At 37.2% G+C, this 26535-nt stretch overlaps 2 protein-coding genes across 2 annotated transcripts; one reads left to right on the forward strand and one right to left on the reverse strand.

Moving 5' to 3' along the window:
- Nucleotides 1–639: 639 nt before the first annotated feature.
- On the forward strand, nucleotides 640–23898 carry LOC149051738 (uncharacterized). The gene is made up of 18 exons (XM_089187150.1): nucleotides 640–754; nucleotides 2835–3593; nucleotides 3784–4268; nucleotides 4768–4975; nucleotides 18617–18724; nucleotides 19344–19431; nucleotides 19907–19994; nucleotides 20077–20126; nucleotides 20464–20593; nucleotides 20681–20784; nucleotides 21205–21307; nucleotides 21396–21546; nucleotides 21626–21707; nucleotides 21798–21864; nucleotides 22013–22101; nucleotides 22446–22566; nucleotides 23138–23179; nucleotides 23280–23898. Exons 1-18 carry the CDS (start codon nucleotides 697–699, stop codon nucleotides 23430–23432), a joined length of 2886 nt encoding a protein of 961 aa, XP_089043276.1. The 5' UTR covers nucleotides 640–696; the 3' UTR covers nucleotides 23433–23898.
- On the reverse strand, nucleotides 11009–13185 carry LOC149051739 (uncharacterized). Its single transcript, XM_089200011.1, has 2 exons — nucleotides 11624–13185; nucleotides 11009–11244 (listed from the first exon to the last, which is right to left on the reverse strand). Exons 1-2 carry the CDS (start codon nucleotides 13183–13185, stop codon nucleotides 11124–11126), a joined length of 1683 nt encoding a protein of 560 aa, XP_089056137.1. The 3' UTR covers nucleotides 11009–11123.
- Nucleotides 23899–26535: the final 2637 nt, after the last annotated feature.

Genomic DNA, 26535 nt, shown 5'->3' on the forward strand with positions numbered 1-26535 from the left:
ACCTAACTACTTATGGAGAAGAACGTTGTAAAAAGGTAAAGTGTGGCAGCACAGTCATTTGAGCTTTGAGAATCAATTGAAATTAGAAACTTACTTGACATAAAACCATATTTATTCGGTTTTAGCTTGTATTATACTACTGCTCTAAAATCACCGAGCTGGTTTCCTAAATAGCTAAATAAACAAAGACTCGCAATAGCGAATAGTCGAACGCAAGAGTAAAAATTTGCAATCGATACCAAAAATTTACCCTCTTGAGCTTGACTCTATACAACTAGTTAACATTTTAGTCCACTCTTTTCCTAAAAAAGAATGATGAGGAACGTAGAGAAGCAATTTCTTACGATATTAATCGATAATTTTGCTATCCTTGTTTTAAGCTGGTGCAAAGTCTAAGTTTTCTAGATTGAATTTGAACGGAGACAAGACGTCAAAAATTTACATGACATTCAACTTCCTTCCTAATAAATTAGCAACACAACGCTGATTTTTTTCAAAACAACACGCGCTGAAAGCTTGTTCTTTTACCATGAGACTAATCTGGAAAAAAAGATTTTCCAAACGGGAATGGCAACCAACCTGTTACTGCCATACGGACCTTTATACTGACATTCTGCTCATAAAGATTTGGGGAAAAAAGATCAGAATCTGTTGAGTGTAAAGCTGAGAGAAACGCAACCCAAACAGAAAAGAGAAATGTTGGCGAAAGCTTGTCAGATTTGGGGAATCGTCTTACTTTCAGTAACTTTGTTGAGTGAGTACCAAAGCTCTTTCTAGAACATAAAATTTTGTTCAGTTTATTAGTATCACAAGCATACTCCAAAAAGAGTAACTTCTTCAGAGTTCTCGAACGCGACTCGACCTTGTTGCTCTCCTAAAGGCCTTGGCAGGAAAATACGGCAGCAGTTAGCGATAGACTCTTTGAAATTTTATTCTTCCTGTAAAACGAGGGCGTACTTTTAGAAGCGGGTATATCATGATTACTGAACTATGGATAACGCTTGTTAGGTATAAGCCCAATCGAACTTAAGCAGTTTTGAGGTGAAACTCTTACACGGCAATGTAAATAAAGAAGGTTTATTTTCAGCCCGGTAAATAAGTTTAAAGATAACGATTCTCTGAAATGACTAAGATAACGCATGCATAAGAGAAAACGTATCTAAACTACCTTTCAAAAACTCCACGATTTAAGACTTCTTGAAAATCAAAAAGAAAAATGGAATATTAATCTCCTTCCTTTATTTGCCGTCTAAATTTTTTACCCTTTATCGCATTGTTGATTCATCAAGTTGACATAATTAAACAGAGAAAGCTTTCATCGTAATTCTTCTCGCGATAAGTTTCTAAATTGGGCAGGAAAATCCATCGTAACTATACTTCTCAGTTTTACTCCCAACCCTCCCCCCCTTAAGAAAGAAAAAAAAGGAATAAAAAATGTATTTTTCTCAAAGAATTATCTCGACAGACCTTAAAAAACGTGGAGACATTTTTCCGCTACCTGTCTCAACGTAAGGGTTAAAGTTTATACAGGAATAACTGCATCTGCACGTGCAATATCTAATTGCCCGAAATAATAATAATAATGATAATAATAATAATAGTATTGATAATAAGATAAATAAAAGAGTAAAAATGAGAATTACAGATGAATTCAATACTTTAACTGCGTCAGATATATTGTATTTTTCTGCATCTCTCTTAAATCTTTTTTATTCAGAGAGTAAAGTATTATATGTCATGCTTTTTCTTTTAAAGAGGAAATTTGCATTTCGATTTTTTTGTGACATCGGATAACACTGACATGGTGGCATTCTCGCAGCAAAAGAAAAAAAATTTAGAAAACAAAAAAAATGCCCGCTCTAGGGTAATTTGCTGCCTAAAAAATATTTTCCACTGGTAATTAGTGCGAGCGAACGGCATGAAGATTGTTGAGTGTTGCAAGATGTAAAACTTGGAAAATCAGCTAGTTTAACTAGTGGCACAATAAAGTGTATTCAGATTACAATTTACGTCCAAAATAAACAATATTTGAATTGAAACAGTATCCTACTCATGTAATTTCTGACGGTTGAGTGACTAGGAACGAATTAGTAAGAAATTACTATTCTGATGGCACGATTGAGAGGTTTTAGCATTCTCAGGGGAGAGTGTTGAGTATTTAATGTTTTAGCGGGGAATATCAATCATTCTAGCTCAGTCAGTCTTTCTGTTTGCTGTCAACAATTTAGTTAAATTTTTTCTATGGAGTATGGGTTTGTTTGTACCTCTTCCCCGAGGTTCCGTGCCACTGCATTAGATGCGGAATACGTTTCCACATATTTTTTGGCCACATCTAAAGAGTGGTTTTTTTAGTGGTTTTTCGTATCTGGCGCGGTACACTTAATTTTTCAAGCTTTTCAAGTTAGACTTGCTAGCATATTCTATGTTGTAATAAGTATATGTTACGTCACATTGTTGTTGTCGGATGACTGACTGACCATTCCTCAATAAACTATTTCACATTGAATGTTTCGTGATAGTGTAGTCAGAATCTAGAGATTTTCTTTGGTTTAGTAAAGTTATGGCTGCCCCGGCAAGATCAAATTTGAAGCGTACGTGACGACGCAATTCGGTGCTTTAATTTAATTTATTAATAATCTTTGCAGTACCGTTGAACAGTTATGGTTGTCTCTCTCTTGTCCCAAAAAAACCTTTAAAAGGAACGCAATTCTGATCAGTAAGGTTTGCTTAGTAAAGATATGATTAATCTATCATTTGATTCGGAAAAATTAATGTATCAGTCGTCTAGTGTTCATCGCTTATGTTATCTCTTTTTACAAATTTTGTTTTGCCAGGATTTGTCAGACTCAACCAAGATATCTGCCCTGCCGAGGAAAACCCATGTATACGGATATGTGTCAAAGCGAACGATAAATGTGACCAGCAATGCAACAGTGGCAGCTATAACTGTTCTCTTCAGTGTAGCGGAGAGGTTTGCGCACAAGGTTGTGACGCTGAAAGATGTAACTTTAAATGCAGCAGTAAAGATTGTAATCAGAGGTGTAATGGGGGAGTAGAAGAATGCATCATGCATTGTAACGGTAGTAAATTTAAACAGCAGTGCGATGCTGGCGTATGTCACATGACAGGAAGTGCATTTATCCGTGTTATACACGAGCAGACATGCAACGGGGGAGTAAAACGATGCGATGCGCAGTGCAACGTGAGTGCCGGTACATGTAAGCAACATTGTGACGCTGAACTATGCAAACTAGAGTGCAGCGGGAAAGATTGTGATCAGAAGTGCAATGGGGGAACTAAACAATGCATTATGCATTGCAGCGCGAGTAAATGTAAACAAACGTGCGCCGCTCACAATTGTAGCACGACAAAAAGTGGGTTAGTCAGTTCTCTGACTGAGCAGAAGTGCAACTCTGGGAAAAGTCCTTGTTGTCAGCACATCATGATGCAAAACAGTATTGGAGTTTTAAATAGAATCTGTGTCAGAAAGAAGCGATGCACTTGTTCCAAATATTCTTTAAATACCAATTACATCACTTTACGTACGTCAAATGTGTTTGAAGTCGTCAAAACTCAACCATCGACTACACAAGGTGACGTAAATTTCCAAGCTGTAAATGTAGTACCATTTAAAGATAAACAGATCACGAATTAGTGTTTGAGAATCCCTGTATGGAAAGAGGATATCTTAATTGTCCATTTCCAAATTGTTTCCATTCTTTTAGAGCTTTCCAGTGTTAGTTTAAACTTCATTTGATAATGATATTTTACTTTAACACGCAGCTCACGCATCATACGGGTCACCTTCGCCACTGTCATTTCTCTCACCGTCACCGTTATTATCATCGTCATCATCATTATATTCCCCTACCTCTTCCTCCTTATCATCATCCATCTTATCATCGTCATCATCATCATCATCGCCGTCTTCGCTATTATCACCACCACCAAGATCATCGTCGTCATCGTCACGTTTACGGTCGCCATCATCATCATCATTATCACCATCAACATCTCACTCATATCCATCACTATTACCACCATCATCGTTGTCGCCGTTGTCATCGTCATCTCCAAATTTGACATCTCCGTCGGTACCGCTTGTAACATTTGAGAGGCTGGTATGTATTGCAATTTCACTTAATACCTACATTCATTGTTTCCCTAAAGTAAAGCGTTCATTAACGTTGTTGTCTTTCTTTTCCCAGGCAAATGAATATGTTTCTAAACTCGGTGCGATAGAACTCCACAGAGAAAGTTCCCTAAGGGTATAACTTGGCTTAAATTTTATTTATCAATTATTTCACTAAATTTCTTTATATAGCTTGCGCATTATCTTGAAAGTGACTGTCTTTAGATAAATGCAAAAGCGGTCAAAACTCCGACTTAAACTCGAGAGCAGAGCTTTTTAAGAGCACTATGACAATATGGTGCAGGCACATAGTTTTCTTTGAAATAAAAGCAGATCTGTAACTTATGGTGCCAAAAAGGTTTTTAAATTTCTTTGCTGTTGTTATATGTAGCTGTTTTTTTTGCTTTTTTTCCGGTTTTGGTCATTTTACGGAATATATATGAAATCTTAGCTGAAATTTTCACTATTGTTCATACGAGGAAGGCTACTTCACATTGGAGGCCTGTTTACCTTCGCCGACTCTCCTAGCGCGGAAATTTAAATTTTACTTGTTTACTTACTAAGTTGATGTCAATATCAGACGTTAAAATATTTGAAATTGTGACAGGAATGAAGAGTATTTCATGCCGTTACAGGTGGCAATGCGTTTGTTTAACGACTTCACCAATCAGTATCAGAACATAACAAAACCTTTCGAGAGCCAACTTAGTGAAGAAGAAGTTAAGAAAGGAACAGAAGCCATCTTTAAGGTAGCAGTCGCATTCGAGAAATTGGTTCTCAACTACAGCAGGTACCACCTGAATGAAACGAACCTATTAAAGAAGATGACTGACGGTAGAATGGGTGAGTTAGAATGTCCTCTTTTCATATTTGTGACATTTTGTGGATTAGATAAATACTGACTAACCAAAAGACCACCCGGCTGACTAAAATAATGAGTAACGGGGGTAAGTTTCTAAAGAAACTGTGGTGCTGTGTCCTTGGGAGAGTATAACAGGGTAATTGAGTATTATCGACTGAATTGGTAATGTAAACTGGCCTCCGTAAAGAATTGACGTTTAGAGCGTTAGCCCTTCGTCATAGCGACTGACGAAGGGCTAACTAAAAAAATGGCTAACCTGCAGCCTGACTTAAAGAAATAAGCTATGCACGTTAGTTCTCATAGGGCGCTCGGAAATAAGTTCAAGCGCTTCAAATTCATCTTGTGTCTTTTGTACTGATAGAAATAGATGTGAGAAGAAATTTGTAAATCCTTCTTTTGCTATTTGGAGATGAAAAACTTTACGACATTTTTATGACATCTTAAGAATATTGCATTTCACCTTCGTCAAATAAAACCGAAGCGCTTTAAGACAATAGTGTGGCGTTACCACTAGCACCTTTGTTTGGAAGCCTGGCGCATCAACTCCGCCCACGCTCCTTTAAACTGTGATGAAGGCGGCTTATTTATACCTAGTCAGAAAAAAAGGGCAGCTAATTAGTGAGCGTAAAAGAGGACCTCTTATTGCAGCGTTTAGATCATCCCCGAGGAAGGTATTAGGCAGGATTGTCGAAACCTTGGGTCTATGAATTGTAATTGTAATTGGTTACATTAGTTAAATGTTTAAACCAGGGTAGCATGAAACCATGTCTGAGCGTGGCACATTTTTTAGACTACTTATGTATATACAAATATGCTATAAAATTGCTAAACTCCAGTTAGTTTGTTACGGTATAATTAATTCAACAGTAGTAATACTAAACTCCTACAAACTCAACTACTTTATTAACCAACGTGTAATAATTATTACTAAGAAGCGACTCTACCTTACCTTGGCCTTTTACAGATTATAAATTTGATGCTAATGACAAAAAAGTTAATGTTTCCTCCAAACCCTCCTGAAATGTGCAATCTTTAAACTAAATCATAATAGCTCTCTCTCTCTCTCTCTCTCTCTCTCTCTCTCTCTCTCTCTCTTTAGATTGCTGTCTGCCTATTTACTACCTTATCTCATTTTCCTTTTTTTATTCATTAAAAAGGACTTAAGATATGTTTTTGGGATATAGACCTTTCATTTAAACATTCTTTTTCGTGGCCACATTGCGATGAAGAGAATTACGAGCATTGTGAAGAAAATATCGGGAATTTCATCAGACAGACGTAGCAAATACTCAGTCATAGGTACACGGACCCTAAAATAATTAGAAATTTTATATTTTTGATTATTCTAAAGGTCATTTACGAAAAGATATTTTCCACCAAAGCCCCCGTCGAGCTCAAATATTTTTTGTTCTTTCCCACGTCAATTTTTGAACCAAATCCTGTCTGAGGCTATGAAGTAAACTCGACCTTAAAGTTGAAGATTTTTTTGAAGGTACTGGAATCTTTTTTCCTCATAAATGTCCTTCTTTTCTTTATAACAAAATAATTGTTACACATATGGCTTGCGCTTTGAAAGAAGAACTGCTTCCATTTTCGAATAATTCAATTTAGCACTTTTTGACGATTTATTTAGAAAAATGTATTTCGTAGCAAATACGCATTTAGTAGCAAATACCCACTTTCAGTTTTTGGTGACAAAGTTGATTTTTCTTTAGAAAATGTGATGCATTGATGATGTAACACCCTCGCCATCGACTTTTAACGCAACATCGTACCAGAATGCACAACGCGTGATCAGTCAACGTCAGCATTTTTTCTTTTTTCATGTCAATAAACAAAATGGCGGAGATTGTTGACAGTGAGGCCGCTCCGGTCGAGACATTTATACCAGAAGTACATCTTGATAACAACGATAGGTGTAAACTCATCGCTTTCTACAAGGTGAGACTAATTTTGTGGGACGTGTCCCTAAAATTGCCGAAGAAAGCAGCGAAAGAATAAAAAGAAACCGCTTTAAAAGACCGAAGGAGCGCTTTGAATTCAACTTCACATTAGACGAGCTAGTAGGAGTGTGAAAAAGTCTGAGGGCATGTAAGCTGAGAGAGGTCATGAGAATTGGAGAAGATAAAGCAACATTCAGTGAAAGTATTTCAAATGTAGTTTCTGCGGAAATACTGACGTTGTTATTGATCGCGCGCGCAATGTTGCCTTAAAAATCGTCCCGTGTAACATACTGTTGTCGCAACAATGTTGCGTTAAAAGTTGTCTTGTGAAACATGGATTTTAAAATCGCCGTTAAAAATTGTCGTTAAAAATCGTCCCGTGTGACATCATCTTAAGAGAATAGATAAGAGAAAGGGTAAGGTAATCTTTATTATGCCAGGATGGCCCATTCGGCAACGAGGGTGATTTCCAAAGGGGTCCTAGACAAGAGAGCGGACAAGTAACACGCCCTAAACGAAGAAAAAATAAAACATTTTCCTTTCATAGTTATTTTTAGTCTCATGTTAAATCTTTAGTCTTTCTATTTTGTTAGATAAGTTTAAGGCTTGCGTTGTTTCATTGAGTCTTCCTTCGTCTTTTGTTACTTTTTTAGCTTAGATGTTTTGATGAGTAATGCCCTTTAATGAGCTTTAATGCTCTTTAGTGGTTTTATGCTTTTAAATTCTTAAATATCCGTGTGTCTTGTAACTGAACTTATAAATCACATGATCTACCCCCTGAGTAAGAGATCATACAAACTTAATATTACTGGTCAGAATACAAAGGAGTCCCTCTTAACCACCCAGTGAATGAAAAGGTGACAAAGCTATTGGACCACACGGAAGTGGCTAAGGTAGAGAAAGCATACCTCGTGCAGCGTTTATACAGACAGGGTTCATAAATTTTGCAACCGCATAGAGCTCTTTCGATGACGTTACGCCTTTCGTTTACACGTCGCCGATCAAGACCACTACTGACACTAGCTTGTTTCGAGGAGCTTTTTCAAAACGATTTGCTTTCGTTCGTCGCTTAAGCGGCGATACCATATTCACCCCCAGTTTGATACACTGTGTAAGGTTCTTGCTCGATTGCTTGACGAGAGACTGCCTCCTTTCCTCATTCCTTCTCATTAGCAACATGATAATTTGTCTGAAAATAATTCAGGCTTGAACGAGATTTGAAGTAAGTGTACTCCGCAGTACAAACATATGAATTTCATATATTCACTTCAGTATAGTTCTAGTTTGTACTTACTAACTTTACTTATATATTATATCGAATTTGTCAGTTGCGTTCAGGCCAGCACTTAATATTTGACCCACTTAGAAGAAAAGAACAGAAAAAGTATAGAAAAGTACATCATTCAGTGTAAAAATATTCGTCTGATTCATTGTTATGAAATTTCACCTGGAGGAAGTTTCCAAAGTAAGTTGAGAGATCAATACACCAACAAAGACCAACATACCAACATTTTTTCTTTAAATATCATTTGACAATATCTCCTAGAGCGACGCACGAATTACAGCATGCCAGTTACCAATAGCATCAGCAATACAAGAAATGGGGGGATGATTGATGTCCAAGGGACGCGTAGAGAACCATAGTTTCCTTTCCCGATAACGGCTCCAGTTAATAGGGAAATGATCAAATGTCCAGATATTTTTTAATTTTTCAATTCTGCCAATTAAATTAAACGTTTGTAACTATTTAGTACATACTTAAATGCGATCTGTTTTCGCTAAATCAGTATATCACAAAGTGAATGGATGGATAGATACCCGAAAGCAATAAAGTAGGAAGTGGTATGTTTGATGTAACTGGTAAACTCCTGTCTTCTCAGACAGAGAAATCGTTCCAGTGCGAATAAGGAGAGGGTAATGATAATGATAAATAGGCTACCTTGTAAATACTCTCTACTGATCCCGAACAAAGGAGCGAAGTCGAGGTTGAGGGAAAAAAAAAAAGGAAAATTCAAATAATTCCCCTGAACCTCGACTTGGATCTTTTGTTTAGGATCAGTGAAGCGTAATTCGAAACTAGCTCATAACGTCTTCTATCAGGCAGATGCAAGATAGAAGTAAAACATCATGAAATAAAGAATTATCCAAGTAAAACGTTTTTTGTTCGTTAATAATTTTATAACATAAGCTTCAAAAAGGACCCCACGGCCAGGCGGTCAGGAAGGGTACAATAAAAATCTGTGATAGCTGTTCAAAAACGTATTAATGGTTGACTATGTCCTTAACGCTGACCTCAGATTAAAAAAGAGTACAAAAAGGAAGCCATGTCTAGCTACAACTTTTTTAACATACAATTCGGAAAACACGTAGGGACGGTCAAGCTAATGACCTACAACAGAGATAAGTCCCATGTAGTGTTTAAACGAACGAACTAGTCGCAGTGACCGACTGCTTTGGTTAATGATCAGTTTACCTTTATTTTGTCGTAAGGACTGGTCGCAAAAACAGTTTACAAGACTGGACAATCAAAATTTCATAGGAAAATATTAGATATGTATAATCAAAAAGTTCAACGATGTACAAAACGTACTACACTTGAACTAAGCACTTAAGGTTAACTCTTAGATTAAAACGTATTTAAAGTTAACTATGGTCAACAACAACCTTTTTCTAACATGAGCCTCGAAAAGAACACCAAGGCCAGAGACAGCCGGAATTTGTATAATCCCAATGTTCAATGATGTTTTGTATAATCCCAATGTTCAATGATGTAAAAACGCACTAAACATCAACTACATACTATAAGTAAATTTTTGGTACAAAAAGTACTAAAAGTTAACTATGATTAACTATTTTTTTTAACAATCTTTGAAAAGGACACCAAGGTCAGGCATAAAGAATGTATATAATCAAAATGTTCAATGATCTACAAAGCGTATTAAACATTAACTATATACTAAAAGTAAATTTTTAGCACATAATGAACTAAAACTATGGTTAACGATTTTTTAACATAAACCTTGAAAATGACACAAAGGCCTGACAGTAAGAATTTGTTTGATAAAAATGTTAATTGATGATGTAAAAACTAACCTGTACTACAGGTTAACTACACGTACTAGAAGTTAAGTTTTGCTTTTTCGAAGTGATTATAAATTGTGTCCAAAATAATGCTCGCGTTTATTAAAAACGTCATAACAAAAGAAGAGGCTATTCCAGCCTAACGATAGTGTAAAAGTTACACTCGTTAGTTAATTTTGTTGTAATCGGCTTTAAGGTGCACTTCAGTGATCCTTAATCGTATAGACGATCTGTTGCGCATTCACTGAACGACGCTGTCAGGTAGCTATCGAAAAGCATTTATTGCTGTCGCTGTCAGGGAACTAAAAAGGTCTTTAAACTCAATGTTAACGATTGGCATATTGTTCGGTTCAGGCCGAATTAACCTATGTTGTAGGCATTCCTTTAGTAGTCAAGAGCATAGTTTTTGATCTGTTATGTTACACGGCCTTAATGATACTATCAGATTTAAACCGTCCTTTGGTTCTTATAAGTGCAAGCCGGTATTGTAGACGACCTGCGCAATCGTTAACGACGCTGTCAGGTAACAATTAAAACTGACTCTTTAACTCACTCAAAGCCGAAGAAGCCCACATATACGGTTACTTAACTATGCACGCCTTTGCTCTTATTGTTAAAAACAACGTTTTTGATCCATTATTTGGGCTTAATAATACTATCAGGGTACACCCGTTATTTAGTTGCGTCTAGGTATAATAAGTAGAAAGCAACCTTTAGTTATTGATAATCGCGTGGGAGATATAGTGCGATTAATTAACGACGTTATCAGGGAACTAGTGATTATTCTAACCCACATTTTACCGTCGTCATTTTTGTTTCTTACAACATTCTGGAGCGTTTTAGTAATTGACAACAGTGTTGAACTGATGCCTATTCATTAATGATGCTGTTAGGTAACTAAGGAAAAGACTTTTAACACACTCCGATAAAAGCAAACCTAACTAACAAGAAAACACCCCTGTAGACTTTGAATATAAAAGGAAACGCAACTAAATAACAAGTGTTACTCTGATACTATGACACATACTCCATAACTATGGAGAAAGTATGCACGATAAAATGGTAACTCCCCTGGCTCAGTAACCATTAGGTATTTAGTCGTGATTCACTTCCTCTTTACTTTACTTTCCCGCGCCATTTTTCTGACCTTGTCTGCTAATCGCTGTTTTGTTCTCATTTCTTCTTCCTGATCCTCTCTTCCTGACAATAGCTCGAGTTCCAGTGACCTAAAAAAAACGTTGTCAACACTGTCTTAAGCTGCCCTGTGTATAATCTCAACTTAAACTTCTATTTTTTTTTTTATAACTATTAAATAATCTCCTCCTTGATGTCCACAAAACTAATTTTACAGCCCTCATGAGTATATGATTAAGCAATTTAAGCAGTAAATTAATTACGCAGCCTGATGATCATTTAATCAGTCTATTTCACTAATTGTAATGTATAACCTTTTCATCTGTGAGATCACGAGGGGTCTTTAGGTATGTTATATGCCTTATTGTTTCCTGCTAATGAACTCCCGTTACTTCCCTTGTTTACCATCTTTCTTTCTTTTGCATTTATGTTTGTAGGATTTTTTTGTGCATGACAAACAAGTACAATTACCTTTTGTCGCCTTTCACCCGCTGCCAGACGACTTCTTTCTTGATAGCGTAAGCTTCAATAAGGTCTTTGGTTAATTTCAAAAGATGGGTTGCGTGCTCTTCCGTGAATTTTTTCCATAACCTTGAAGATTCAGCAGATACCGAGCCTGTGATGTGCGATATGGATGACGGCGCAGCTTCTGGTTGGGCTGAATCAAGATACCTCTTGACTTTCGCTTCAGCAGACTCTATGTCAGATGGGGGCTCGCAACCTTTCATGTGTTCTTCTCTTAGTCTCCGGAGCTTTAAGACCACAGCCTTCAAGGGGCGTTCCTCCAGAAGCGTTGTTGTTGTTAGTTTTTCCTTCACGTTGGCCTCCTCGATAGCGCCTGTCTCGAGGTCTTGTTTAAATAGCTCCTTCAGATGTTCCGTTTCCTCCCTCTTCCACGGCTTTGGGACTGCTTTAGTCTCCTTGGGATCATTCTGTGGCTGATGAACGTTGCTTGATTTGAGGGCAACAAGTTTGCTCACTGCCCTTCGGCCAAGGTCAGTTTCGACAAGCTTATCGTGGACACGATAATACCTGGCTTGTGTCAGGGTCTTATGCTGGGCTAGGGCAGCGAGATGATCCTTTTCATCTGGCATGTGGACATGCATACCAGTAGCAAGAGACTTCCGTATAATTGTGGCAGATATTCTTCCCTCTGTCACAATCCCCTCTCTCTGGAAAGTTCGCCATACCGACGTTGATACCTGCGAAGATGTTAGGGGCATCCCGTTGCTTGAAATGAATAGTTGTTCAACCTGTGGGGTAGCTGCCGTGAACTGGCTTCGTACAGTTCTAAGGTACATGTCCATCATTTTGTACAAATCGTCATATACCCAGATAACCGCAGAACCATACTGGTCAGCTGTTTTGTGGTTACTAACAAGAATTCTGTAACGAGCCTGGTCTTCGTCTGTACCCGAGTGATAAACGGCGTCCTTGAATTCAGCTACGGTCATGTTTGCAATGACCCCACTTCTTCCACTATTGTCGATGACGAGACGAGTCATCAACCAATCCCTTACTTCGCAGTGAGTTTTGTCGCTGATTATCCTTTGAACCTCGGCCCCCTGACTGGTTTCCTTTGACGAATTGCCAAGCTGTTTTATTGCATTTATTCGCTGATCACCATGGCAGATTTGGTAGAGATTTTCACTGGTGATCAGTTTCTTAAAATCTTCCTCGTGCTTCTGAAGCTTTCTTCTCAGAACTTTCTTCTTTTGGGCCGATGACCAGGAAGACATCAGATCCCGGCGGGCGTTTAACATGTCAACGCTTACTTCAGACATGTCGGGTTTGCGTTCTTGCGTCAAAAATTTATAAAATAAACGCAAACTCATAAGATATGAGCGCACAGTTTCAGGCTGGTACTTGGAAACAGCATATGACAACCATTGCTTCAACAGAGTTACTCCTTCTTTTCCAGGAAGCAAGAGCAGGTACACGGGTGGTTTTGGATTGTCGTGTCTGACTTCCGTTTCATTCATCTGAAGCCTCTTTATGACGCTTAAAACCTGAGATTTGTACTGCTGCGCCATTTTTTCGCTTCGAGTAGCGTAAAGTGGTTTCTTAGTGCATACATTCAGTTAAAAAGGGTTTCTGTTAAAATGTATCTATACTTTTATTATTGATTTACAAAACACAAGTACATCACGATAGGACTCAATGCACTTCACACGAAGTGAAACGTGGAGCCTTAAATGAATAGGCAACAGGTAAAAGGCTTACAATTATTAATATAAAGATTTGAAAATAGAAACATATACGCATTTGTGGTACGACTATCTGCTACTGTAGCAAATACGCATTCGTGGTAGCAAATACGCACTATGCGTATTTGCTACGGTAGCAAATACGCATTTGTGGTAGCAAATACGCAGTGTGAGTATTTGCTACGGTAGCAAATACGCGGTGAGTATTTGCTACGGTAGCAAATACGCACTTATAGTAGCAAATACGCAGAGCAATCTAACTCTCTCTCTCTCTCTCTCTCTCTCTCTCTCTCTCTCTCTCTAGACGAAAAGTGTGGCACTTTAGTCACCTTTTCTCTCCCTTGTTAGAACTTCTTCAAAATCTTGTCCTTTTCAATGAAACTCTAGGAGTTACAATAGCAGAGTACTGTGCATGTTTGTCCAGAGTTTTACGTCCACAACTTAAAATGCTTTTATCTTAGATGGCTTTTTACATCAAAAAAGGTACAAAAGTGCCAGTGATCGGGGTTTTGCAAACAAAAGAAGGGAACAATCCAATTTCATGTTGAATAAATAGATAGATGAGAGACTAATAAACGCTGGTATATTCCCCCGACCACCCCGCCAATTTTAAACAGGGTATTGAAGAGATTGGCAGAAAGTCGGGTGTAATAGTATAAACTTTCATCTACGTTCAAGTTTACCGTTTCGAAAAAGGCCTAAAGCTTACTCTTTGAACTTGAATGTTTTACTGCGGTCAAGGTATTTGAGGAAAAATTCTGAAACGTTATTATATTTGACCTTGTCTACTTAGCATTATGTTCACCAAGTTACAGCTTTTCAGCTTGCGTTGTTTTGCAATTACAGCCACTTTTTTGGAATCATGTCTTGTTGCGAAGCCGCGTTGCAAAAGTGCCACATTTGGTAACATTGAGCTAGGAATTGCGACAAAGGGAGAAATGACCTTGCACAGCGCCTGATTTCAAATCCTTTTGTACATAAACTCTCTTTGTACATATCTTGTTCTGCTAGTAATTCCAAGCTAGTAGCTTATAACCAATTCCTGCAGTTAGAGGTAAAACCTGCTCATCCTCCATACACATGCTTTTGGTGTTTCGACTGATTTTGTTGTCAAGGGGAAGTTTTAAACACCATATTTTGTACTTGATAATATTAGAATTCTACTGACTTTATAGCATAATAAAATAACCAGTCATCCAATTTCCATGAGCTGGTATAAAACTCCGGGAAATCGACCGCTTATTTTTAGCGCCAAATATGCATATAAAGAAAGATGAGCGGGGGAAGTAAGGGGTTCAAACATTTTTTTTATTGTTATGTCCCCCAGCGTGGCCGCCTTGCCACGTGGTTGCCAGCTAGCAATATCCCGCTGTCCTTTGCCTGATTTGTAAAACGAGTCCTCGTGCGAAACCATTCAAATGAAAATGAGTTTGATTTGCATGAAAATGGACGTGCAGGTGAAACTCAAGGATGCGCAGTGCAATATAAGGATAAGTTGATTTCCATTATAAGGAATTAAACAACATGACACCAAAAACTCCAAATGCAGTTTAAATAGTCATTTTTGTATATGTTATCGTACAATTAATTACCTTACCTCCGCTGTAATTATTCAATTTTTTTTCAGGGAGCTGGTAACCCTTCCGGGGAGGGGGGTACTCCCTTCTATGGGCTATATAGGTATGTGCGTCCCCACAGGGTAGGGCTCTCAACCGGTTTGCTCATAAATGGGGTATCGATTTTAGCCATTTTGCCGCCATTGTAGTAACTAATAGGTTATCTAGTCATAAATAGGGTATCAAATTTTTGGTTAGGTCATTAATGGCTCATAAATAGGGTAGAGAAAATCACAGATTTTGGTCGTAAATTAGCCTGCAGGCTACTCATAAATAGGTTAAGGGTTTTGGGGAGCAGGCCGCACACCCCTACCCATTTTTTTTGGGAGTACCCTCCCCCCCGCCCCCCGTAACCCTTTAACTTTTTAAATCGTTTCTTTTTTTACAAACTAAATATATAAAGCTTCTAGATGGGTATTAAAGTGTTGTTGTTGTATCAAGTGCAATGGAATATCTCTGAAACTAAATCAAAATGGTTTCAAGGATCAGTAAAACCTCATCAGTGCAACCTACAAAAGTCTTTCAATGGACGGGGGTGATTACATGTTGAATTTCAGCCTGAGCTGACGTTTCAGCCTGGTTGGGTGGGCTGAAATATTGTTGCAATTACGTGACAAATTTCAACCGGGAATGAAGTCTTGTTTCCTAGAAAACAACCTCGCTACGCATGCTCAGGTTGCCTTTTCAGCCCAGGCTGACATTCCATCTCGATTACATGGACTTTTTGCGGATTTTTTAGCCTGTTTGCCCGGGCTGAAAATGAGAGCCCGGTTTGAGAAACTGGGCTAGTATTTTCAGCTTGGGCTGAAATTCAGTCCAGCCTGAAACTTTACCATGTAATTGCCACTTTCATTTCAAGAGGATTTCTTTCAGAACCTGGGCTGAAATTTCAGCCCGGTTAACCGGGCTGAGGTTTCAGCCCGACTGAAATTCGCCATGTAATCACCCCCTAAGATGCTGGATGAAACAAAGGCAAAGAGGATAAATTTGATTGCTTGATGAAATGATGAGCAATCAGCAGACATGATTGCTCTTAATGCTGGCCTACTAGAAGGTTACAAATGAACACAGATTTCACGAAAGAATAATTATTATTTTCTTGATTGATGCAAGTGAAGGCAACTTGTTGATGGAGGGAGAATATAATAAAAATAGAAATAAGCAATAACCCATTTACAGTTATGGTCAAATTTAAGTAGACTGTCCTGACTCAAATGTAGATCATCGATCTTCAAAGTTTTTGAGAATCAGCTTCTTGAGGCTCGCATTTTGAATTTTGTTTATCAAGTTTCGAGTCATTTAAAGAATTTTCAAGAATCTTGAATATGCATTTCAACAAATGATTTCCAAAACAAAGAACAATAATAACAATAGTGATTTCGCATGGATTCCTTTCACTTCATACAAATTGATTTGAAACAGAAGAGAGAAAAACTACGACCGAAAGCAAAACTGTAGGTGCTTGTTGACTCTTAACTTGCATTAGATATGCCCTGTACTCTCTCTTAGCAGTGTAAAAGTTAGTGAAATTACTACCATGTTTTTCCTCTGATTCCTGTGAAGCTGAGATTGGCTTGGCTAAATGTTTCTACAGTGTAATTAGGAGTATGTCTAGATGTTCAAAGTTTTCTTACGAGTGAGGGAATGGTCTAATTTTCAGGCCTAGTCCTGGTTGTTTAAGGACTGCATATTCTAAGACAATATGAATGACAGTCTTCAGTTGAGGTTCAACAGACGTTATTTGTGAAGAAAAACGGAAGGAAACGAAAGGATTCGCGTTTGATACTGTTTCAATTTTTAACTTGAGAATTCTTGCTTGTTGCTGTTTAAAGGCCTGGCTAAACTGGGAAATCTTGCTGCATACACAAGTGTTTCTCAGTCTTACCATGTGAGAGGTAAATGTTGCAGACTCAAATTGTGCTTCTACGCGTGAAAATGTTCTTTATTTTATCCAAAGTTGAAAGCATTCTAGCTTTAATTTTCTGGCAGCTCGATCGTCTTGCCTTCAAAACATTATTTCCGGCACTGTGAAAACTTAAAAGGAGGATATGTTTCCTCAGCAATGTTTCCTAGTTTTCTCAGCCTCTTATTGATATTCTGATAAAAAAATATTTGTTTACATTGAGAATATTGTATTCTAAACTTCCCACGGAAATAAAAGGGGACTAAAACATAAAACGCAAAAAATCCAATTGAGGACTAAGTAAAACAGTGACTACCTTTGCAAAAGACATTGTGGAGGACTAACTGATAAAGAGGCTTGCTTAAGGAAGATGTGTTTCCGTTGGAGTGTCTCCTAGTTGAGCCAGCTGCAGGTTGATATTTTGATAAACAACTTGTTTACGTTATGTTATCATCGTTAAAAACAGTTTGCACAAGAAACATTGCATTCATTGAGTTCTAGGTTACTGTTTTTGTTCTTTTTGTCGTCTTATATTTTATTAAATGTTGCTTTTTGAAGATTGACTCTCGTAGTTCAATGTTCTTGAATGTCGTGGGTGGTACTCAGTGCAACACACGAAGATACATCTCCCGTTAGGATGAAATTTCAGAAAGAAAGTGATGTGGTCTTCTTGCAATTTTTAAGCAGAAATTTTATGAACTATTACCAGCCTCTTCCTAAAACTCATATTGAACATGGCACATTTAAAATGCTGTATTCTGTGGTTGGCGCGTTTCTCAACCAAGAAAAAAATCAAATTCAGCTTGTATTCTTTCCATGTCATTCATGACTATTTAACAATAAGACGGCAAACCCTGGGGTTTTTATTTGCTGATAGTTGACAAGGGAAGAAGGCCCAAGTCAACTATCAAAGTTAATAGAGCACCGATAAACGACACTGGTGCGCGCGTTATAAAAACGATAACGAGTTGTGAAATTGCCATACAAATGATGCCAATTCTTGGTATTCAAACCTGTCTCCTGCACCTTGTGTTTTACTCTATATTTGAGCATTTTGTGGTATTCCTACTGTGTATTATAAAGTGTGTAAACCATGAAAAGAGGTTGCAGATTTGACAACACTATGAAGGTTAGGTTCTGAAAATAATAACAAAAATAATAACATGTAACCCTGACTTTCCCAAAGTGGCACATGAAAGTTGCCAAAGTGCCATAAAGGTGCCAAAGTGCCACAATGGTACAAAAGTGCCATGCAAGGTTAACAAAGTGCCACGTTAAGTTAGAAAAGTGCCATAAGGTACGTTAGAATTGTGCCACTAGTTACAAAAGTGTCACTTGAGGGGTGCAAAAGTGCCACTTAACGTTGCGAAAGTGCCACATCAACGTTACAAAAGTGCCTTTTCGTCTAGCTCTCTCTCTCTCTCTCTCTCTCTCTCTCAGTATAGTTTCCAAACAGATAATCACTACCGGAAACAACAGCTACTTCTCTTAGATGACTAGATATAAATCTACAACGTATTGTAGAACTTTTCAGAGGCTTACAGTTCAACTATTCTGGTAGAATTAAATCATGATTGCATATAACCTAATAGAAAGTTCTGGAATGTTCCATGCTAAGTCATCAGAAGGCTGGAGCATCCATGTCTCAATAACAAGCCATTCTAGAAATCTCTAGAATCTACTTTTTTACAGTCATTGTTTATTACATTTCCGTCCCATCTTTTCCTTCTTTCGACAGTTTTAAGTATGAAGATTGGCTACCAGAATGATCCGAGTAACTTCCTTCTGAAGGAAGAAGAATGGCAAACCAGCATCAAAATTTCCTCTGCAAACTTTGCCAAGAATGGTAGACACCATTTAATCTCAAAACTGTGCAATGCCATTTTGTTACCGATTAATGCTTCATTTCTGTAGTGCTTCTGCGAAGTCTTCCATATTCTGACTTAAAAGTGCGTTTGGTTAAATATCTGAAAAAAGGCTAATAAACACGTAAAATGTGTCGCTATATTTATGTTTTAGGTCTCAAGAAGTAAAAAAATTAACCAAATAAAGGCAGCTTGATTGAAATATTCTAGTAAAGTCTGAGATAAGAATCTGAGGAAAAATAATAAATGTTGTAATGACGCAGTATCCAATATGATATATAGTAACAGTTGGCTAGGTAAAATACTTGTGTTGGGAGGTCAAATAAATAGCTTTGATCTTAAGATTCTATGTATGTTTTGGTGTTCGAAAAGCATATTGAATTGTATTTTTGAATAGCCCCATTTATTTTATAGCTGGCAGCTGTTGTGGGATATATGAAACGAATCATGTGTTCTGGTTTTTCCTTTCTTTTCTTTTGGAACAATGTTGTGGAAAAATAAGACTACCTTTTAGGCTAAGGCTTTGTTTTGAATAAGTATGGGGTTACACTAAAGCCTCTCCACGGTTTGTATGTCTTTTTTGTTTATTTGTTTGCTCAGGGTCCGTGGTTGTAGGATGTTTGTACAAAGATCTCCATGAATTGATGCTGACTAAGCAGTCCATTGGGAATGAAACTCACATTTCAAGGTGACCTTAATACGTAATATATCAGAGAATTGGTTCATGCTTAATGTGCGTGCATTGAGTTGCATGCTATGCTAAGCCACAAAAAACACAGCCACTAAATATGCAAGAAACTTGATGTGTAACCAAAGGCATGACGCTTAACCTTGATGCCAGCCATCTTATAAGAAATTAGTAAGCAGTGCCATTTCCAGTTTCCTGCGACGTTTGACTATGATAATTTTAATAGCTAAATGTGGCGAAGTCCTCAGTCAATAATTTGTACAACATCTAAAGACAATTTGCAAATGTTTTGGCTATTTGTCAACCTCTAAATCGCATATGGGGCTAAAACATTCTTTTTTTACCGTTGAATAGTGGAGATAAAAATTATACATAACCTTTTTCTCCATAAAAAGAATACGGTTGGATACTTTGGTTTTCAAAGCAGATAGCATACCGGCCATGGTGATTTGAAGAATATAATTTTTCTTAACAGGTACGTCAACACCAGGATAATGACCGCGGCTATGGATCCTAAACCGGAAATTTTACAAGATCTCATCTTGAAGTTCAGAAACCTAAAGGTATTTAAAGATATTTAATTCCTAGAGGACTGACCTTCTTGTTGTGTTGAGTCAATTCAAACGAAATGAAATTTATTTCTATGCCGTTCAGGAAAAAAAGCATTGCATGTTTTGGAGTGGCTTCAGCAAGAGGTAAAAACATATACGTAATGTAATATCACATTAACTAATTTGTTTTGAAATAAATTTATTCTTTAACGTTTAAAATAAAGTTATCATCATCAACTCATTATCAGTTTGTCTGTCCCTTCCAGAGAACTTTCCATATGAGATTAATGTTTATTATTCTCTTCCTGTAAATGATGGGATGAGAGGGCATCTTGAGATTCAAAATATATTTCATAAATTAAACTAGACCTGCCTCCAGAATGAACCTTTCGACACTCTGCTTGTTTCAAACCAAATTGCTTTTCTCACATACTTTTTTTTTCTTTTTTTTTTCATTTGTCATATTCATTTACTTTTTCAGTCCAGACGGGTACTCAGAGGATGGTTGTCATGTAGATACAGCGAAGAGTAACTCAGAAGAAACAGTTTGTAGATGCAATCATTTGACTTACTTTGCTGTCTTAGTTGATTTTGACAGTGGTCGTACAAAGGTAATTTTTTTTTAATCATCTATATTTTAACGTACTTCCACCGTTGGGTCCACTGATCAATTTTTTTGCTTCCAATTTCTGATACAGCTCTCCAAGAAGGACGGAACGATCCTGGAGACTATCACGTACATAGGGTTAAGTCTTTCCATCATCGGGATGCTTTTGACAATCGTCTTTTATTCTTTCTTCACGTAAGTACTGTTGCCAAACAATCACTTATGACTTTGAGCCTGATTTCATAAAGTTGGCTAGGGTGTGCAAAACTAGATTTAAAAAATCACTTTTGGCAATTGCCATTTGAAAGACCATGGCGCTTATTGGATTAGGCAATCAATGACCGAAATCCGTGCGGTATGGGACGAGTACCACTCGCTATCATACACCATCTTGTTAATCTGCTCTCGAACCGCCTTAAAAAATAAAATGTAAAAAGCAGTAGTGTTCCTTCCAATTTCCTTGCAACTAGATATACTGTGCTGAATATTTCATGTATTTATTCATATATTCAGAGTTCATTCGTTTTCTTCTATAGACTTTCAGTTACGTTCGCCTTTGATAACTATCACTGCTTTATTTTGTTTATGTATATATATATATATTTACTTCATCAGAGATGTTCGTCAACCTCTATCACAAATACGTTTAAGTCTTTCTGCGTCCCTCGGAGCTGGACAAATAATATTTCTTGCCGGGATAAACGCCACAGAAAACATGGTACGTTGCATATCATGGAAGAAATTGTTATTTATTACACTTCAGATTTTTCACAGCCAGTAGCATGTTGTTTCTTTCTCTCTTGTAGGCTGCTTGTATCACAGCAGCAGCTCTTATGCAGTATTTTCTGATGGCCGCTTTCTGTTGGATGCTGGTCGAAGGAATTTATCTCTACCTGTTTGTTGTAAAGGTTTACAACATCAACACTAAGATGCACATGTACCACTTCATGTCATGGGGTATTTATAACTATTTATTGCCATATTTGGTATATTATTCCCCGACATACACTTCATTCTTCGTTTTCTCTATTTGTAGGTCTTCCTGTCGTCATGGTAGCCATTTCATTGAGCATTGCTGCTGGAAAAGAAGGGATGAAAAGCTTTACCAATGATAAATAGTAAGAAAAAACGTTTGATGTTTTCTCGTTTCCACTATATTTCAGTTATAGTGGTGATTTTTCTCTCATTTTTTTTCCCCTTGTCTCAAGTTGCTGGTTGTCTTCAACTAATAAGCCGATCTGGATTTTCGTGACATTCGTGGCGTTTATCGAATCAGTAAGTTTATGACTAATTGATGTCATATGATTATTTTTATTCATATTTTCGAATTGAATATCATGTTTCTCTCTATCGAAGACAATTGTCTGTGTTTTTTTTTTCCAAATCATAATCATTGTTATTATTTTTTAAAATGTTTATTCAGTTTAACATTTTGATACTTGTGCGAGTCATAAAGGAGATAACTACACTCGTAGAACCATTAGCGGAAGACAACTATGCTCAGCAAATAAGGTATGACTTGAAATTAAATTTAAAAAAAAACATTATTTTTGATAACGCATGGACTTGTTTTAGCAATGTGAGTTTAAATAATTGCGATGTTATTTCTCCAAACTTATATGGTTTTTCTCATGGAGTTTTCCAGTTCTTCCCAAGGAATCATTGAACGTCGAGGGGAAACAAAATCCACTGGATCCTTCGAGGCCCGTCACATTACATTTAGTAGAATTACCTTGTTCTATGATACTCGCTTAACTTTCTTATTAATCTGAATCAGTGGGTGGTCTTATAGTGATAAAATTTGGGGGGAAAAAAAGGAAAAAAACTAACTCTCATGCCGCGTTGCAATCCTTTAGACTTGGCGTTAAAGCGGGCGTGGTGATGATTCCCCTGCTGGGCGTTTCGTGGTTGTTTGGTTTCCTGTCACCATTGCACAAAGTTTTCACTTACATTTTTACCATCCTCAACTCTACGCAGGTTAGCTTAAACTCGTGATTCGTGATATTGAAATAATCACGCTAGAAAAAAGAAATCTCGTTGTTGGCATGCTTGTAGACATTTTAGTTGTGGCGAAATCAGTTTAGTCCTAGAGGCAAATATACTATAAGTGATTACTTTGTATATTCATAACATAAAAGTTCTTGCCACTTTTTATGTCACTCTTACAATTGTCACAGGTTTTAATGCTAACACCACATTCATACCAAAGCCCAAACTTACTTAAACTTTTTTTTGTCTTTCTATTTGCTTGTTTCTTTTTTGTTCTGTTTTATCATAGAAGCGGCTTAAGGTAATTTTTGTGCGCGTCCAGTTTAGCAAGTTGAAAATACAAGTTAGTGATCACCTGGAAAACATAAAAAATACATTTTCAGCTCGCTGTTGCTGATTTCCAATTAGTTTAACCTGGTCCAACTAATGAACTTTTTTTCTGGTTTAATGGGATAAAAATTCAGCTTAATTCATTCTAGAAACCCAACATGACCCTTAACCCTTCATACATTACAAAAGAAAAAAATGATTCTCAACCCTTTTTTTTTGTTTGTTTTAGGGCTTCCTGATTTTTGTGCTGCATTGTGTGCGAAACACCCAGGTGAGATGAACTTTGAAAAACAATTTTTTATCTTTTTTTAAAATTTTTATGAATTTTTTAATTATGCGGAGTTAAAATTTTTCCGCTTTTCCACCTTCAGATTCAAGAGCGATTCAAACGAAAGCTGAACACTGTTTTTCCATCTGTATATACAAAAAACTCCGCAATGAAGGGCTCGCAAATTGATCCAAGTGCTGTCGAAGATATAGGGGCGGCTGAATTGCAGTCTTGCGATGAATTTGAACTGAAATAAAATTTAAATAACTGGACTCAGCGGGCTGAAAATAATTGTCGAATGTTTGATACGATCGTCAGGTTTGATCTGTCAGGTCGTTCTATTCGCTTCGAGTTACGAGCTCATTGTAATGTTCATGATTGTATTTTAAAGATGTTTAAGGCTAGTTTGAATGTGCCGTGCCCTCGTTTCATGCGCTTTTAGGTCTTAGTATTCTGTGAACAGCATTGTGCTTGACTCTCGCAATCGTTTGAGTTTTAGATCATCAGTTATTTATTTGTTTCGTTATCTTGAAATCCTCTGTGCCAAATGTTTGTTATTATTGAACGACGACGCAGTCCCTGACCCTTTTTGATATTCGGAGTAAACACAGGGTTACTTTTCAAATAGCTTTTTTGTTATTGTAATAAAAACAGCTGTAGATAAAACTTTAAGCTAATAAAGAACTTAATAGATTAATAGATAAATCAATAAAGTAATAAATGAGGAGTGAGTTCTATTGTGAAACTGTTTTATCCGAACAATCAGGTTTTTTTTTATTAAATCTCTGAAATAGGGATTACATTTTCGAATCGCAAATGTTGCAATCCCTTTAACCTTGATAAGGCAAAACTTCGCCTAAATATGTTAAAGGAAGAATCGCTCAGATCTGATAAGCAATGCGCGAGCAAGTTCTGAGAAAATGACTAGTAGCATCATTGGTTGCCGTAAAAACTGACCGGTTTGGGGTCATTCTTGGGGCCCTAATGTTAAGCACAAAGGCCGCGTTCTCACACCCACATAAAAACGTCAGTGCTAGGGAAACGATAGACTTAAGCAGTAGTTCTGAAATACGTGAAGAAATGACCAAAATGGCAGTAATTTACAATGATAACAAACAAGGTAAATGAATTTCGAAAGATAAAAGGGCAACAAGAACACACCTGACAGTTAGGATACGTGAATGAAACGACATCATGACTCCTTGGAAAAAAAATTTTACTACATGATGCGAAAACTGATATCAAAATGCTAACGCCGCGTAGAGATTGGAGACTAGGAAACCGCTAAAAGACTTTGCAACAGCACGGAAATCTGAGCGAATCACGGCTTTTCAATATTTGCCCTTTACCTAGAACGCTTGATCAGCTTGGAAAACACAAAGATATCTTGGTGAAGTACAAAACGGAAAAAGCGTCTACACCTCTCGTTGAACCGTCCTTAAATCATAAATCATAAATCACCGTCCTAAAAAAAAAAAACAAAGAAATTTTGCGTCGAGAAACGTTTGCTACGTTCAGCATCTACTTATATATGCTTTTTCTCTGTGTATGAAAACATAAATATACAACTTAGAAGAGAGGAGTGAGGTGTTCTTAAAAATGGTCTCCAACACTTGGCATTATTTTGGCAGGGAAACATTTTTCAACCGTCCTAAATGATTTTTTTTGCAAGACAAAATAAATTATGCGGATTTTCTACTTCTCTCCTATTTTGACCTAACCGTAGAAAAATGTATTTGCTGACATTGATTTTTATCTCACTTTGACCCAACCATAGGAAAAAGGAAATAATTTCATTTTTTTTGTTTTCCTCTTCAAAGATCTCCCCTCTAAAGTCTTCGACCACTATCAATTCATTGACTGATTAAATAACTTTTACGATTAGTGTATATAAAGAGGAAAACAATTTATGGATTGATTAAAACTGGGCGTCCGTCAATTGTTGAGGTATATAGGCTTATTATTGCTCATTATTACTCATTATTTCTTCGGCACTGATGGTTGCAACCCGCAGGTCTTAAGCTGGCAAGCGTTGGGAACGAGCGAGATGCCCGTGAGCGTTCTGGCGCGAGTATGAGAGACCTCTTGGAGACCTTTCGCGCACTCGCTCGGGCTGCTGCTCAAATGAGAGATATTTGGCAGGCTTAGTTTTCCTTCTTCTGCCGTAGCCTTTTTGGTACTTTTCTCTTGGTTCGATTTAGAAAGTCCGGCGAGGTATGTATAAACTCCGTGATGTGGCCAGCGCGTTCACACGTCACAGGTTGCTTGGAATATCAACACGAAATATTTTATAAATTCTCCCAACCTCCCTTGCTTTCGATGATGCTATGTTAACAAGAAATAAAGTCTTCAATGGTGAAAGTTTGATGCGTGGAATGGAAAGAACGATCTGGCAATAGACACCAGAGAGTCGATACCGTTTGAAAGAAGACGTTTTTTTCATTGCTTCTAAAATCGTTTTATTAAATGGCTGAGGAAGAATAAAAGGCGATAATTAGCATACGTATTGAATCGAAAGATAAGTTTTAATACTCCCCGTTGACGTGTCACATAATATTTTAAACCTTAGGCTATGCATTTTACTTGGCACGATAATGACGCTCTTGCACCATGCTGTAGAAATTGATTAAGGTAAGTTTGATCAATGTTTTTTTACAAAATTGCTTCAAGTCTTTTTTTTTCTTTTTGCTTTGCTACAGTCTTAAGCGGGTGCAAAAGACCAAAATAACTAATTCTTATGGCAAGACACGATGTCAATATCGTGAATGACAGTAGATTTTCCCACCTTAATCAGCCATAAACAGCTGGCTCTGACTCAAACCAACACAAGCTGCAAACCCCATCCTTTCAACAAGATACTCGTCACTTTAACTACAAATTGTTATTATCCTCTTGTGGGGAGGTATTGGTGTGATTTTTAGCGTATACAAACTTGGGAAGATAGTCTCGCTTCCTTCAGCGCGTGCTAACAGGAATCAGACTAAGTACATCATGATGAAAAATTGTCAAAAATGCTCAACAACTTTAATGTTAACGACTTTGTCGAGTCAATATAAACGTTATTCATGAAAGATTGATTTTTTTTCAGTCAGAAACATAAGCATTTTTAATGCGCATCTATCAAGTGCTCTAACGAGTAATCACTTTATGAATATGTTTAATACGATCAGTTGCATTGTACAAACACCATTTTAACATAGTGCGGGTGCATGTCCTATCTTATTCCTGAGGAGTTACGATGGTATAAACTCTATTCACCTACGACCATGCATTTATAACATCACGTGTGCAGTTTCACTTCAGCTCCAAGTTCCCGTCGATTTGTTTGCTTCTGTGTTTGATGGAAACATGATTTCGTG

The sequence above is a fragment of the Pocillopora damicornis genome, chromosome 1, assembly GCF_964200805.1.
Source record: "Pocillopora damicornis chromosome 1, jaPocDami1.2, whole genome shotgun sequence".
NCBI lineage: Eukaryota > Metazoa > Cnidaria > Anthozoa > Scleractinia > Pocilloporidae > Pocillopora > Pocillopora damicornis.